The 16,339-nt window shown below is 44.7% G+C and overlaps 1 protein-coding gene across 2 annotated transcripts in view; it reads right to left on the bottom strand.

The window, feature by feature from the left end:
* Nucleotides 1–16,094, bottom strand: part of ASB2 (ankyrin repeat and SOCS box containing 2) — a 30,223-nt gene extending 14,129 nt beyond the window's left edge. The window contains exons 1-6 of one of the 2 annotated variants that reach the window (XM_082762528.1): nt 15,680–16,094; nt 9,829–10,102; nt 8,192–8,296; nt 4,813–4,979; nt 4,012–4,167; nt 1,623–1,868 (exon numbers count right to left, since the gene is read on the bottom strand). In XM_082762528.1, coding sequence (XP_082618654.1) covers nt 1,623–1,868; nt 4,012–4,167; nt 4,813–4,979; nt 8,192–8,296; nt 9,829–10,073 — 919 coding nt within the window. In that variant the 5' untranslated portion in view covers nt 10,074–10,102; nt 15,680–16,094. The remainder of the gene's footprint in view (nt 1–1,622; nt 1,869–4,011; nt 4,168–4,812; nt 4,980–8,191; nt 8,297–9,828; nt 10,103–15,679) is intronic. The other variant, XM_082762529.1, reaches the window with a different exon arrangement.
* Between the last annotated feature and the right edge of the window lie 245 nt (nt 16,095–16,339).

The raw sequence follows: 16,339 nt of genomic DNA, 5'->3' as shown, positions 1-16,339 counted from the left end.
CTAAAGCTTTATCTTTCCATTTTATGAGGCTTCAACTTAGGCCCCAAATGGTGAATTTTACCTAAGAAAAGATAAGTATTATTGATGAGCTACTAGAGTATTTGGGGCACTTTTTCATGTACTCTAGTGGGTGCTTGTCTTAATAAACAACAAGCAAGAATAAACCAATCCCTGGTACTATTTGGCCACAAATAGTTTGGAATCTTGCTTTTTTTTTTTCTGTGCTAGATATTTAAGGCCTGGCAGACTGAGTTTTGACTGCAATATACTCTACCATGCTGTCCTGGGAAAGGCTGCTCTATGTGCATCCTAAATGGGAGTGACAGTTCACTGGAGTTTTGCTTCTAAACGCCAATAAAGGAGTCAATCAGTCTCCCGTTTGATCATGAAAAATCCCTGCCAAAGAGAACATTTCCCTATGCTCTCACCCCAAAATGAAACATCTGTGTTGTGTTTGGCCCTTTGAAGATGTTGTAGCTGGAAACATCAGGAGAATTGCAGTGACAAAACATAACACAGGACTAAGTTCTTAATGAAAAAGAAATGAAAAAGATACCTTTTTTATGATGAACATTGCTCATTGTAAACAATGCAGTGATATCATTTCTGGGATTCTCAGAGGAGCTTTTGAGGGCTTGAAAAAACTGGACAGTTTTATTGGATTTTCTCTTGTGTATTTTTCTCAAAATTGAACTTTAAGAAACTCATAATATCTATCAAAGTTGAAACATAAATCACATTCCATCTTAGTTTCTAAAATTGTAGGCAGTCTGATGGACTAAATGGTCATATAAAACTGACTTGACAATGTTAGCTGGACAACAGAACACTTTTTTTTTTCTTTTTTTTTTTTTTTTTTCTCCCTGACTCTCATATATTTCTTAGCGGTTCTGATTTAGAAGTTTTTCTTATCTTCATTGCTGTTTAACTCTCATTTCACAAGTGCAGGACTTAATTCTTACCTACATCGAAGGTAGTAGTCCACAGCAATAATAAAATATTCTTCAGAACGGTAGTAAAAAAGTCTGTGCTTATTGTAAAGCTGTTTTACATGTCTGGAGCAGTAGAAGTTAGATTTTGTGTAAGCTAGAAAAAAATTCATGCTGCTTATATGTTTAAACTCATAAACATCAGGGAGACTGTCTGCTTCTCCTAGGTGTAAATCCATTAACTATACAATAGTGCTCTATCTATTTCCAGCAGGATTCATTAGTGGAGGAGAGATAACCATGCCCATCAGTGTACATGTTCATGAGCAGATGGGGCTGGCTAATATTCAACTTCTGCCATCTCTTACCACCTACAGTTTTCTTCTATGATGAATTGGATTTAAGCTATATATGCACAGCAATACAGGTTTTGAAAGCTGTCAAGCAATTAGAGAGCATCATATTAATTCCTGAAGTAGGTGACCTTGAATGCATGCTAAAGTGCATTTGTTTAGATCGTGCTCTCTGAAAGACCCTACAAAATCCAGCCATCTGGAGCAACAGGGGTTCAGCAGCTCTACAGGCTAGTCTTTGTCTGGAGATAGAAAAGCTGAGCCAGGGAAAAGTAATGGGAACTTTGAAGTATCAAGGATGAAATGAGTAATGGTGTGTCAAGGGCACAACTCTACTCACCACACTTTGCTAGGTATCTCAGAGCTTCCAACTGCCCACTCTCAGCTGCCACAAATAAAGAAGTGATTCCATAGGAGTTTGCAGACTCAATCTTGGCACCACCTTTCACCAGGATATCAATAATCTCCAGGTCGTTTCGGGAGACAGCCTCATGGAGAGCAGTCCATCCTCGATTGCAACGGTGATTGGTATCGGCATTGTACTGTACCAGAAGTCTGGCGGCCTCTGCATTCTTGCGCTCACAGGCTGTTTTGAAGAAAAGAGAAGTGATCAGTACAAGCTTTTGAAAAGATATTAGGTGTTGTGGGTATCCACCTCATGTAGCACAAGGCAATATAACACAACTTGGCCATATTGAATAAGACCATCTCATTCAATATGATGGCTAAGGCTGCTGCCAGATGACACTGTCTGGGGCTTGGAAGGGATGTGGCAGTGAAGCCAATCTTCAGTCAGAGCTGGGGGAGGCTGTGCTATGTGCAGAACTTGTGCCAAGCCTAGTTCTAAGGAGGGTCTGGCCCAGCACATCTGTACCAGCTGGACATCACAGTGACACAGGGAGGGGACAAGGGACGAGAGATAATTTATGAAGAATGAACAAATCATAGAAATCACATGACCTGAATGCTGTATTTGCAAATTCTGAGCAAAGTGCCTCTAGATCTTATTGTTCTGAACTACAAATAGAGTTCTATATAGACAAAAAAATGAAAACAAAACAAAACAAAAACAAAACAAAACAAAAAAACAACAACAAAAAAAAAAAAAAAAACAAAAAACAAACAAAAACAAACAAACAAACAAACAAAAACACAAGAGTGGCCAGAAAAAGATCCTTAGAAAATAATAACAGAGTGAGTCAGTAGCACTCTCTCAGCCTGCAACAATTCACAACTCAGGACCATCCCAAGCTAATGGTGTTTTCTTGGTAATTAATAGTATTTTACTGATTTTTATTCCATCAGTTTGTCACGTTGTTTCTTGAATTCCAAATCATGAGGCTTCTGATCCTTATTATACACTTCGACTGTGGCACCCTAAACTAAAGGCACCTAGAATAATCAAAAACTTTTACAACCCCCCTGTAGCATTTGTTCTACAATGTGCAGAGAGGTAGGCCAGCACATTCTATAATAATTGCGTTTTTGTTTTTGTTTTGTTTTATATAATAGTTCCTTTTTCTCACAGTGGTCCTTTTTTGGTTTTGATTCTTCCCTTGGGACATGGACATGGATTTCTCTTCCATACACAGGTGTCGCTCACATGTACTGAAAGCAACGATCTGAATAGACATTATTATAATCACCTATGCATGGTAGCTCTGCAGAACTAAATTTGTTAACACACAAGGGATGGTTAATTTGCCTTTCAAATTTGTCACTCTTTCTATTAGAGGATGGGCCAGAAGGTTTTGCATAAAGACTTGTATATTCTGAAGAATAGTTTTTCTCTGGTTAAAGGGTGCGTTCACATTATTATTATTGCTACTATTACTGCTAACACTGCTACCTGCTACTACCACTGTTGCTGTGTGTTTAACACACAGTAGAACAGCCAGAGTAGAAGAACTTTCCTTTGACAGACTGTAAGCCAGAATTTTACAACTAAGGCATTTTTAACTAAACAGGTCTAGTGCCAGACATCCAAAGCTGGAGGCAAGGTTGCTGTTGAAAGCAGTAATATCTGCTATTTAATGTCTTAGAGCACTAAAAATAGTTATGGCAGAAACAGTCAGTCAAAGGGGATGGACACAAAGGTGTGAGAGTTCATGTCCTCTGAATCCTTGTGATATCATAAATCAGATGTTGTTCTGCTGAAGAAAGCATTCTCTCTGACCAGCAGCAATGTAGTATGTCCATGTTAAACACTTCATCTGCTTCACTGAATTGTTTACAACTTTATACATCTCCTGTAGCACACAGCCTGGCCTGGCCCAGTCTATGAATCACTGGCATGTCTACAGCTGATACACTCCCACACCGAACAGCTACTTAGGACCAACTGCTTGGAAAGGCATACATATTCCAGTACTATCCAGCTTTCTGCTTTCCCGAAGTTTGGGACATTGCATGGACTCCTTGTGCTGAGAAGCCCACTGAGCACCATGCACTCCACCCTCAGCACCACGTTACAGCCTATGCCCCCAGGGCAGCATCTAAAATGTCTCTGGTGTGAATGAAAAGAGAGGCCATGACATGGCAGGTCAGACATAGGAGATAGAGGACTGTTGGACAGGGGGTGCAAAATGAGTTAATTGGTGAGTTTCAGCCTCAGGGCATGACAGCCAAGATGTCTGAGGTGAGCAAGGTGTGTCTGATCCTTCGAGCACCTACAGCTCTCCCCTGGTGGTGTCAGAAGAGCTCATCATCCCTGGAAGCACCACCCTTACCTTTGTAGAGTGGAGTTTCTCTGGCCTTGTTGGAGATGTCGGGCTCGGCCCCAGCCTGCAGCAGGGTGAGCAGACAGTCCAGGTTGCCCCGGCTGGTAGCCAGGTAGAGAGCTGTCTCCTCATTGAGGGTGCGCTGGTCAATGGTGCCAGGGTACGCTGTGAAGAAACCAAGAGACCAAAGTCACCATGGCAGGTAGTGCACAAGTATCTGCAGCACCATCACCCTTCCATCCTTACAGTTTTAGGTGAGTTTCCTTTGTTTATTCCTCTTTTTGTTTTCAGCAAACAAAGTTAAGAATATACTCTAAAGTTACTATGAATCTGATCAGTCACTAGCTTAGATTACAATGTTTAGGCCACTGATGATGCAGAATCCTGTTGAGTAACTGCACTTCAGCAGCAGTTTGAAAACAAATTACAGTAGTTAACCACTTTCAGAGAGGTGGAAAGAGGTGCTGGGCTGGCTCTGAAGCTGGTGCTAACAAGCGACACTGATGTCTGCTGTGGTGGCTGAGCAGTTTGCAACAGCCAAGGTCCCAGCTACAAGACTGCTGTGAGAAGTCTCAGGCTTGGCAAGATCTATCCAGGAATCACTTTTTCCTGAAGATCCTAGCTCTTATGGGCATAAGTCTGTTAAACTATCCTCAAAGACAATGTTAAATTTAATATGCACTCATAGAGGTTGAAGAAAAGCTTCACACACAGTCCAAGAAAAGGATAGGGATGGTGCTAATTCTGCTTTTTAGTATACTCATATTCTTCTTCCTCCTTTTGTAATTAGTTAGTTTTAATTTCACTGACCTTTTTGCAACAGACTCAGGCAACCCACTTGGCCATAGTATGCAGCTTCATGTAGGGGTATCCAGCCATCCTTATTAGGTTCAGAAAGGTTTTTTCCTGATTTCATCATGTTGCACACTGCTTTTTCATCTCCATCCTTGATTGCTGCCACCACAGGGTCAAGTTCTCTTTAAAACAAGATTAAAACCTGATTACCATTTCCTTCATTCCCAATAAGCTTTTGACAGCCACATCATTGTATCATTTGGCAAAAACAGTGAACCCCTACAGCTGATATGCTAAGATTACTTGTTTCTAGCTACGGGGCCTCTAAAGGTGAAATGTATTTGCTCTAATTTAGCCATTCACAACAGATCAGAAGAAACAGTCTGGAGGTGCTGATCTCTTTCCATGGGGTGTAGAAGAAGAAAGTCACTGTGAAAACCTAGAAAAATCATGGAGTGTTCTCCATGGCTCTGAGAAGTGACACATGAGGAGCAGCCTGCAGGTGAGCTTCTCTCTGACAAGCCTTTCCTTTGCCAAGCCTGAATTGTGCATAGATCCAGCAGGCAATCTACTCCTTCCAGCACCAGTGCCTGGTCCTTCTCTGCCTGGCTGTGCTGGCAGAAGGCAGCCACTGCTTCCTTATTCTGAGGCAGCAAATTGTCAAGCTCCAGGGCAGCAAACACCCCAAGCATCCTTCCAGTTCTGATGGGGGCTTGCAAAAAAAATGAACAAGGGTTGTATTTTCAGAGACAGAGAACATGAGGATGTTGAAAACCTAGGGGAGCCTGCAGCTCACACTAACTCTGTAGAGAAAATATTGCAGCTTTGTAGGCAGAGACTGGGGAGGGAGGTGAGTGTCTCGGGGAGAGTGTTAGCATCACCAAGGTAGGAACCCAGTATGAGATGAGGGCAGTGATACTGGGAACAGACAGAAACTAATTATGACAGGAGGTCTAAAATACCATATTGGAGTGAGACTAAAGACAGGAAAAAATAAGCAGCTCAGCATGGGAGTCCTCATAACCCACATCATTGGTACAACCTCTGCATTTAGTGCAGCTTGCAGGAGCAGTGTGCCAAGGAATGGGGAAAGACACCATTCCCCAGATGAAAATGTCCTTCGTGCCACTTGTATCTCTAGAGCTGGGAGCAGCAGTCTCAGGACAGCAGAGTCACAAAAATAGCAGCAGTGGAATGAAGGGAGATAGGGGACAAAGCCAGGCATTTTGCATGAGGAGATAACAGCCAGAGCAGGCAGCTGCTGTCCTGGCCACTGCTGGCCAGGAGGAATCACCTGATCTGCTGCAGGGCTGAGGTCCCATCTTCTGTTGCATCTTCATATTCTCAGGGTACCCTGAGGACTACAGCTAAATTATAGATAAGAGACTTTTATATAAATGCTGGAAATCCAGCATTTTGTTGAAGTCAGCCAGCAGCAATCAGTGCGTTTGGCTGGGACAGGAGGAGGAGGTGGGGGATCTTTGTCTGTAACAGCCTCTGGCACAAGGCTGCTGAAGCCATCTGTTGTTCTGTGCTAAGGTTCACGTTACATACGCTGGGCTGCTCACCATGACCTCAGGATTCAGCACACGATAGTTACTGGCGCTTAATGAGTTACAGCATGCCAGGTGGGCCATGGCAGTAGTCCGTGCATGGTGCTTGCAGGCAGAAAATGCAAGGTGCACCACATTAGCTGGGACCTCAGTGAAAGCAGCCTACCTCGTATCAGTGATAGGGTTAAAAATGTGTGAAGAATCGGTTACTGTTCAGTTTGAGCCCTTAGATGCTGAATGAAGCAAGCTACTGTTGGGATCCTTGACCTTAAATGATTCCTGAGTAAGAAGAGGGGTTTGCTGGATCAGGTTGTGGATGCTTTAGCCAAGCAAATTCCAGATCAGTACAAAAAGTTTAATGAATCTCCATGTGAAATCCTTGTTTTCTGCTTGGCTCATAGTTGGCCGTTATAAAATACAAAACAAAACAAAACACAAACCAAACCAAACTATCTAAAAAAAAAAAAAAAAAAAAAAAAAGTCACCATTCTGCTGCTTGGATTTCATCAGAAATATACAAAATGTGTATTAGGACTATGGAGGAAGCCCAAATCTCTGATGAAATCTTAACCTTATAGACTAATCAAAAGAATTACTGCATTTCAAATGCCAGTAGCCATGCTCATAAATACACATTGCAGAAGAGATATACAGGGGGGTCAATTCTGAGTACTGCAGAAGAGGTTCAGAGGAGTACAGGAGGGTTCAGGAAGCTCCTCAGTTTCCTGGCAGCCTGGTGAGATGCAGAAAGCAGGAAGGAGCAACATCTCTCCAGGTGAAGCCGACAATCTGCCCTGCCTGGCTCCGAGACCAGGGCCCTAAAATAGCCATGACAGCATGCTCCCCTGTAGCTACCCTGCCACACTTCTGCTTTCACCTGGAAGCAGAGGACGGGCAGTTTATCAGTGTTATCCCAGCCCACACTGTGGACTGAACCCTACTGAGTTATGTGATGATGCAGAAGAAGCTGTCCCTCCAGTTATTGCACACAGAGAAGGAGAGAGGTGTGCAAGGAGTGCAGAACACTTAACATGAGGGTGTGATTTCAGTGGGACCAAGAGGAGGTGTCGGGTTATGGGGATAAGGGAGGCTCCATGTTCTAGCAGAAAGGGATTTTCACGTGTCAGGGAGGGCAATGTCAGCGGAGAGCAAGGGACAGAGCCTGGATCAGCCCGGGTGCAGGGTGAGATGGGGGAGAATGGGTGATAGGTGGTATGGGGGAGAATACAGAGATGGGTGATAAAGGAAAGGAAGTAGAGTGGTGGAAAGGTAGTCACTGCAAGCGTGCAACCAGCGAGGGACTTGAAAGATGGGTAGAAGAAAGTGGTTTCAAACTGGGATAAAAAAGGCAGGGAGGAGTTTTCTGCAGGACAAAGAGAAATGCTGCTGCAATAATTTCTCTAGCCACTAAAGGCAGGTGCCTTCATTTACTTTGCCTGCAGAGAGCTGTAATAAATCCATTTTGACCAGACACTTCCACAACACCCAGGCACGGAACAGGGCTACCCCCTTGCCTATCTGCTTTCCTCAACCATGACTGTGGTCATCTGAGCTTATTTATGGTCTCTGCCAACAGTAAAATGTGGCCAGGACGGTCAAAAGTCAGATGTGCTGCCTTGCCCCTTGGGCAGGTAAGATGCAGCATTAATACAACATCCCTTTGAAGGACTTTCCTGCCCTGTTTATATAACGTGATAGAATATTTCTTTTCCCTGCTTTTTCCCAGAGTTACCCAGTGACCCAAAGTCCCCAGGAAGTGTGCATTGGAGGGATGGAGAGGGATGAAGGGAGAGAAGAGAGCAAGGGGGGTCTGGAGCGGGAGCAGGAGGTGAGGCACTTACACGGGCTGGGCTGTGCTGCACAGGCTGCCGTCGTACCTTCGCCTGACCCCCCAGGCTGCTCCTGTGCTGGGAGGCTGAGCACGGCCTCTTGGCTGGGCTGCCAATCTGGAGTGGCGATGACATGAATGAAATAAAGAGAAATACTCCGAATAGGAGAAACAGGTCATGTTGAGGCAGAAACAGAGACACACATCCGCAGAGACGGAGCAAGAAAGCCTGCCGGTCAGGGCTTTGAATAAAAGCAGATGGCCACAGCTTGTTCTACGCTGGATTCAGCTGCTCTCTCAGCTCGAGATTATTTTTGGCCCTCTGAGGAAGCGTCAGGGGATTCAAATGACCATATAAGACAAGAGTGAGTTTAACCCTGCCGCCACCACACAGGAAGCAGGCACGAGGCGAGGTGACATTTGTCACCTCCCCAAGTGTCACACAGGCAGGTCTGAGCAGGGGGTGGAAGACACCTGACTCCTTGGGGTGGTGGAAGAGCTCAGCAGTTCTCCAAGCCTGGAGTTACAAAGCTGCAAAGGCTTTTGCTGTGCTGAAAGGTCAAATGCTGCTGGCCTGCAGCAAAGGCAGGACAAGTTAATGCACAGAGCAGTGGATGCAGTCTTTCAGTAAAATAGCAAGGACCCCCAAGGAGGACAGAACCAAATGGCCAGAGAAGCCCTTGTTCCGCCCAGCATTGGGTCCCCACGGCAGAGCTGACAGTGCAAGTGCACTGTAATGACACCAAGAAGCCACAAACTTCAGCCGGAGCAGGAGTGCACTCTGTAAAGCATCCTTGTTCTGCAGCTGTTAGGCATGCTTACGGCTCCTCAGATTGTCCCAAGCCTCCCAGCCTTGGAAACCAAGCAAGGACAGTAGAGGTATGAGAAGGCAGAAGGAACAGAAACTTCAGTTACTGCACTCCCCTTCCCTTCCCCCCCCCCTCCCTCCCTGAAAAAAAAGAAAAAAAAAGAAAAAAAAAAAAAGGTTTGAAAGGCTATTTTTGTATCTGCCTTGATCTTGGGGTGACTATCTAACATTTTTATCCCCTTACCCTCGAGAAATCTGCCTTATAAAGACTGAAAGAAGAACAAAGTCTGGTTTTCCCCTGCCAGCAGGTCCCCACTGTCACTGCCTGAGCCCAGCGTGGCAGAGCAGGGGATGCCTCCAAGGCTGCATGCCTGGGACCAGAAAGAAATTCATCCTCTACAGTATCTAAAAGGTATCCAGCTCACACTGTTTTATATGTCTGGTTTTGGCCTCTCTCCTATGTTTTCCCATAACAAATGTTGTGCTCCCTCTGGTGAAGCTGAAGCCTGGTGCAACGTGTGCCCCTGTAGGATAGGGGGACTGCTGGCTTCAGCAGGGCTTCTTTCCTTCAGGAAAGCACACAGCAGTGCCCCTTTCTCATTTTATTTATTACTTAAACCAGACAGCTCCGGGCAGATTCTCGTTTTACCGTGAGGATGTAAATTGTTGACCTCACTGGATTTATAGCAGGCTCTGGCTTTCAAACTAATGACAGGCTTGCAGACCAAGCGCGTGAAGCTGCTCAGCAGCATTAATTAGAAAGCACGTGTTTTGACGGGGGAAGCTGTTTTCCTGCTGGCGGGCAGTGCAAGATGGCCCAGCCTGGGCAGGCGCTCACTCACCTTTGCCAAGGGTAGAGCTGGTAGGGAGGGTTGTGGCTGCTGCCACGGCTGGGGGTGGCCGCCTCGCCAGGGCCCCCCACCACTGACTTCTGGTGGCTCTGGGCAGCTGCCTGGCCCACCGGGTCCTCTTCCAAGCTCTGCTGGATGGCCATTTTTATAAGCTCGTCTTCGCTCAAGCTACCGTACAGGCTGTATTCCTCACAGCCTATTGTTTGTCTTTGGGTATTTGCTGCCGTTGTAGCCATTTTTATTCCTTTATGTTTGTTTTGCTTTCCTGTAAAGGGGGATTACAGTAATCAAAATCTGGAATTAGCAAAGAAATTCAACCATCTTGTGCTTTTGTTCAGCTCTGCCCCTCAACTGGACTGACTGGCAAACACTTCAGAAATCCTTCACCAGGGAGAGAATATCATCATCCAAAATCTGCACATGAACTTACTGAATGAACTCCTTTCTATCACATAAAGTAGCTGATTTATCTGTTGATTAAACAGGGAAGGGAACTGCTGCAAGGAAGGCAGGTTCTTATCTACTCTTTCTGGTTGCCACAGTTCAAGAGAAGAATCAGTAAAGGAAATCCTTGTCAGATTAAAGAGATACAGCCTGGAAGTGAGTTTATTTAGGTCAACACCAGTGGGCATCATTCTGTGTGTGTTTTGCTGTTGTTTGTTTTGTTTTATGTTATTTCTCATTCTAATTGCAGAAAATTTAGGGACAAGGTTTGTCTTTCTGCTTGTTTTCTGCAAGCACAGGTTCTCTGCCAGGGTAAAGCAAATTTGTGGAGTAATTTCTTCCACCCTATCTGGGGATCTCTTGAGCAACATGCAAAGATATTCTTTGAAGTGACTTTCTTTGTCTCGTTCAGTTTCTGACACGACACTGCTCAGTTTCACTTCTGATTTTTTGCTGCCCACAGAACAAAGTTCAAGGTCATCAGTTTCAAGACTTATGGTAAGACTCACTTCTAAAAATTGGTGGTTGAGATCTGGAAAGGAGAGGTGGGGGAAACACAAGGGCACACTCAGAAATCACAGAATGACTGCAAACCCTCATCATAATATGGACTCAAAAAAGGCAAAGACAATCAAAAATACTGCTGTGTTTCCAATAGTAATAGGGATGAATTAATGCCATGAACAGTACAATACTCTAGCAGGATCTACTCCAGATGCCAGAGAGGATTCTGGCCATCAAAGTCCCAAAATCAAGGGATAAGGTGGAAAGCTTGGCTCTTTTAAGAGGAGGACAGGGACACAGCAGAATATAATGGTGGAGAAGCATCCCACAGGTGCACATAGGCAAGGGGTTGGCTAAGTGCATCTGTGGGGTTTCAACAAAGCTGCCTCTCCCCCCACCAGGGGTCAGGACCCCTTTCATCCCCTAGGGGTGTCAGTCCCTGGCCCAGCAACCATACCAGAGCATGGGGATCCCCGCCCCTGCCATGCCAGAGCCCCACTGATGGAGTGATGCTTCCACCTTTCTTTCCCACTTAGTCACCCAGGGCAGACTGGCTTCCTGGGGCTTATGCCAGGGGGTTGCTCTGCTCCCACAGCCCTTGCTGCTGTGTGCACAGCTGAGAGACAGTCCTGACCTGGGGGAAACAATAACTCCCCACATGGGAATGGACATAGCTACGTGCATCAAGACACTCACGGTCATTTCTTTAACCATAATATATATGTATATATATGTATATATGTATACACACAGTGTTTAAAGAAATGCAAGAGCCTGAATCAAGCCACAAGAAACTTAAAACCTTGGATTTAAGCATTTCACTTCAGAAACAGTCATGTTTGCTACATCCACGGCCCCTCAAGCTCCAAGCATGCCCCAGAGGAAGTGGGAAAGGGAAGCCCAGCAGATTTCAGATCAACATTATGACTCTTAATGATGAAGGATGTGTTTTGCAGTCATGAAAACTGTCAAAATAAAACCTTTTGTTCCTGTATATAATGCAAACCATTTTTATTTTTTTTATTTCCCCCTCCCCCTCCCCAGATTTCTGAAGGCTGCTCTAGTGTGAGCTGGTGCACTTCAGCTCTGTTCTGACCCCTTGCAGTCCCAAGGAACTGAAACCAGGCATCAAACTACTGACAGTTCCTGTACAAGAGCTGCTGTCGCCTCATACCCCAGCTGCTCCAGTACCTGTCTCTGGCTGCACTCCAGCCCACGGCTAGCCCAAACCCATGACACAGCCTTGTTTTCCTTGCAAATTCTGCTGCTGTTTGGCTTGCTCAATTGCTGGCATGCTGGGCAGCACACTTACAGTCCCACAGCCTAAGTACTTACGTAGTGAGTGGAGTGCTGTGGCTGTGTGAAACCCACGGGTTGGAATCAGAGAGCCTGTCTGCAACATCCAGCACTTTTGTGCCCAGATGTAGGGGCCTGGCCCAGGTGGTGACTCAGAGACTTAAACTCAGTTGTTAGTGGAGAGGGCAGGATCTTATCCTAAGCTCCTAATGAAGGTGATGCACAGTGACTCTTTGGAGGAGGCAAGAATAGATCTGAAGTGTTCTTTGAGAAGAACCTGCACTGGTGAAGCATGGGGCACAGATGCCTCTTATGTGTCCTCTCCAGCACCACCACCTACATCCTGATTGCACAGGGGCAGAGCAGCAACAACGCAACTCCATGCTCCAGCACACTTGGCCGGATTTAGGTGCCCCTTTAAACCCCTATCAGATCTAGATACAAAGGCCATTTCCGGACATCTTCCTCTCCCTCCTTTTGTTTCCTTCCTTGTTGAGGCACAGTGAGGGAAAAGGAACATTTCTTAACTTGGGGATTGTTCCTGTTTGATCCTCTTACTCTTGTATGGGTTAAATGGGTCCCACCCACTTGAGAGGAAAGGGAGAACCTCCCCCACGTGTTGGTGATCCTCACTAATCTAAATATTTTGACAGGAGACCCATGGAGTGCAGAAACAACAGTGCTGGCAGCAGCTCCCACCACTGACTCATCCTGCAGGCAGAAATGTTGTGGGGCCTGAAATAGAGAAATCTTTAAGTGCTGCTCATCTGACTGGCACAACCGCAGTGTGGCTGTGAGGGTCACATCTAGGGGCTGCAGGAGCTTTCAGGCCCACGCGGACAGCCAAAGACATCCTTGGCTGCCCTGAACCCTCCCAGAGATTATTCAAGTTGGGTTTGAAGCCATTCTCTGGTGAGATGCTTTAGTGGGCAGCTGTGGAGTCACAGTGATCTAGATTTAGTTTGTAGGGGGCTGCTGTAAACCATGCAAGCTGTGGTAGCTGCCCAAGTGCATGCCCTCCGCTGGAGGCTGGTGCACAGCAGCAGGATGGAGATTAACCTCCTTTCCCCCTGGGCTGGGCTCAGTCACTCACCTGCTGCTGCCCTGTTTGGCTGGACAGCAGTGAACCTCCAACCACGACCTTATAAATGCCCACTAGGCTAATGTGCTATAAGCTACCTATTTTCCACCTGCAGTAACAAAGATGTAAAAAAAATAAATAAATAGAAAAATAAAAAATAAATATTTTTTTTCTTGGGTGGAATGGTTGAACCAATTTGATTAAGTAAGGTTTAGCCAAAGTGATCTTTCTACAGTCAGCATGAATCTATTTACTTGCCTCAATACTGCTTTTCTAAAATATTAGAATCAGATCTAGAAATTAAATGCTCGCTTAATTGTCCACTTTATCTCCATTTTTTTGTGGGAGGTTTGCACGTTGGCCTGTACTCCTCTGGCAGCCCGAGAGCCCATCCTCACAGACAGGTAGCACAACACATTGCTTGTACTTTAAAACAACAGAACCTGATTTTTAAAGCTGTGGTTATAGTGCCTGTATTAGTCACAGAAGAACACTCTGCCTTCAGGTCTGAATTGCCTCATTAGTGAACTCTCCTGTTAAAGACACATCTTAGGATATTGCTGCCTCTGCTACCACTTAATACCTCAGTCTGACAAGATCTTCTGGATCTAAATTCCTCATTATTTCCACCTCGGGCCTGATCCTGCTCTCCTGACATAAACAACATCTCCACCTGATTTGTAATTTTGCTCCCCTGGTTTCAGTGAGCTTATTTGATGTAGCAATCAGGTCTGTGCCACACAGAGGTACTGCAGCTGCATGTGGGGCCCAGCAGGTAGGGCCAGCAGGGACATGGTGGCGGCAGGCCCAGGTGCTGCCCGCACCATGCGACGAGCAGCTGTACCTGGCTCTGAAAGCAGAGGTACTGCTCCCAGCTGACTACTGGCAACCACTCACATTGTGGTAAAAGCCACAGACAAACACAATTAGGATGCTATTATATTTGGACTGCGGGCTCTGTCAACATCCAGTGTTTGGCAGAATGGGCCTCCGATTCCTGGTGCAGCATAAATAAACAACGAGGATTACAGCTGGCTCTCAACATGCAGGAGCGCACTGTTCGACACCATTAGCATCTGAAACAACTGGTCCCCATTGATAGCACTCCCTTCAAGAAAAGCTTAGCAAGGCTGCCTGTCCTTCAATGCACCCCAGGCAGCAGAATTAGCAGAATTACTTCTTGCTGTCAGAGGAGGGTGGCAGGTGAGTGACAAGGTCATTAAGGGAGCACAGCCAGGGACTTTGCCTGCCTTTGCACTTCGTTTACCCGGTCAGCTTGTAACTCAATACAGGACCTCAGTATTTATGGCACAGGGTGAGATAAACCACATATCTAAAAAACAAAAACAAGTCTTTGAAAGGCTGCAAATGGGAGAGAAGAGGAGTGGTTTGCTCCTTTTGCTTTTCACAAGGCGTGAGTGAGCCCCAGGTTCTGCAGATACCACTCTGTGTGTTTGCCTTTACTTCTGAAAGCAGCATGAGCACACAGGGGGAAGGTAAACACGGCTGGAAGTCTTCCCAGAAATCCAAGCCTCCACTTCAGCTCTTTCTGCCGCACCTTTCAGGCCAGATCTTCTGCTGGCAATGGAAACTAGACCAATTTACAGCACTTAGAGCGGTCATATATTTTTTTTTCCTATATTTTAGGTCAGTTTCCAGACATCTCTGCAGCTTTTGAAATATATTGTTAACTACTGCTGGGAGGCAAATGATATTTTAAAAAGAGAAAGATTTCCAGTGCCTATCAGACCTGTCAGAGCTGGGGCATGAGAAGCACAACACATCATGCAGTCCAGCTGCAGTGAGAGGCAAACACATTTTGTAATGACAGCTTATGCAGACTGGTCAAGTTATAGCACAGTGCTGGAGGATCAAAGCCAGGCTTCCCAAAGGAATCCTCCAAACAAACAAATCTACTTGTCCAGCCCCAGCTGTCAAAACAGGTCACCTATCAGTCTGGCTTGGGTTATGATGCCATCAAGTTGTGATTCTGTGCAAAATCTTTACTGGAAATACATACACCTGCATGCTTTTATTTCTTCTCAGAAAGCATTAATTCACACAGCAATAAGTGCAATATTAGCTTTGTGTCATACCAACTGGAAATTTAAAAATGAAAGAAATTATTTGCTGATGACATCTTTTTTCTGCACTGTGCCTTGCACACTATGTTTTACCTTTTCATGTCATAATAACAACAATTATTTCTGAGCAAGCTATTCTAAGGGATAAAGATAAAAGCATCACCTGCAAGTAAAAGAAAAATAAGGAAATGACAGAACTACAGCTCTGCTTAACACTAGTGAGTGTTGTATGGCTTATTTGTAAAAATAAATAAATAAACAAACAAATAAATAAATAAATAAAAACACAAAAGGAAACCACAAAACCTCCCAAAACTGTGTTAGGGTGTTAGGTTACAAACTGCTGTAGGAATAAGCATTTACACAGATATAGCAAATAGAAAAGACAGATTGAAAATGCTAAATAAGTTCAAAACATGCATATTCGCATTACCTTTTTGTTCTGAAATAAAAGGGTAATAATATTGTTGAAATTAGTTATCTCCTTGATTAAGTCTTAGTTCAGAAAATCCTTGTTGGTATTCATCTCCCTGCTTTGCCTGGATGTTTCGATCAACTGCAGGACAGCTTTGAAACACTCTCGCTTTGAAGCCTGGAGTTTATTTCTGGATCACCCCATGATCAGCGAATACAAGCCAAAATATAAGTTGTTCTGAATCTCAGATTTCCTGCTTGAAGATGTACTGCTGAAACTTTTTCCCATTCTAAAGTTCTTCTTTGTTGCATTAATCTGAGGAACTTCACTTCATCAAGCATCCTGTAACTAAATGACACAAAGTTGACCTTTCTATTACATCATTATTTATTGTCCCTGACAAGTAGACCATATATGGACATGTTTCTGGAACCTAAAGAAAAAAAAAGAAAAGAAATTACCATATAATTCTGAAGTAAAATATGTTGTCCTGGAGAGTTTTATTTACTTGGGTGAAGGGAGCTCAATTTACTTTTCCTTTAGCTGCTGCACATTAAATGAAACAGGAAAACATTACTGTGGGTATTTTGTAATGTTTTAGAGTGGTTTGTGCATTTTTAAGGCTACAAGGTTTGAAACTTCAGAATTCCAAAGATGACAAAAGCAGCTGTGAACCTG

This window comes from Aythya marila, assembly GCF_965140915.1.
Source record: "Aythya marila genome assembly, chromosome: 5".
NCBI classification, from domain to species: Eukaryota; Metazoa; Chordata; class Aves; order Anseriformes; family Anatidae; genus Aythya; species Aythya marila.
Note: the sequence above shows the minus strand (reverse complement) of the source record. Positions and strands in the feature narration are given on the sequence as shown.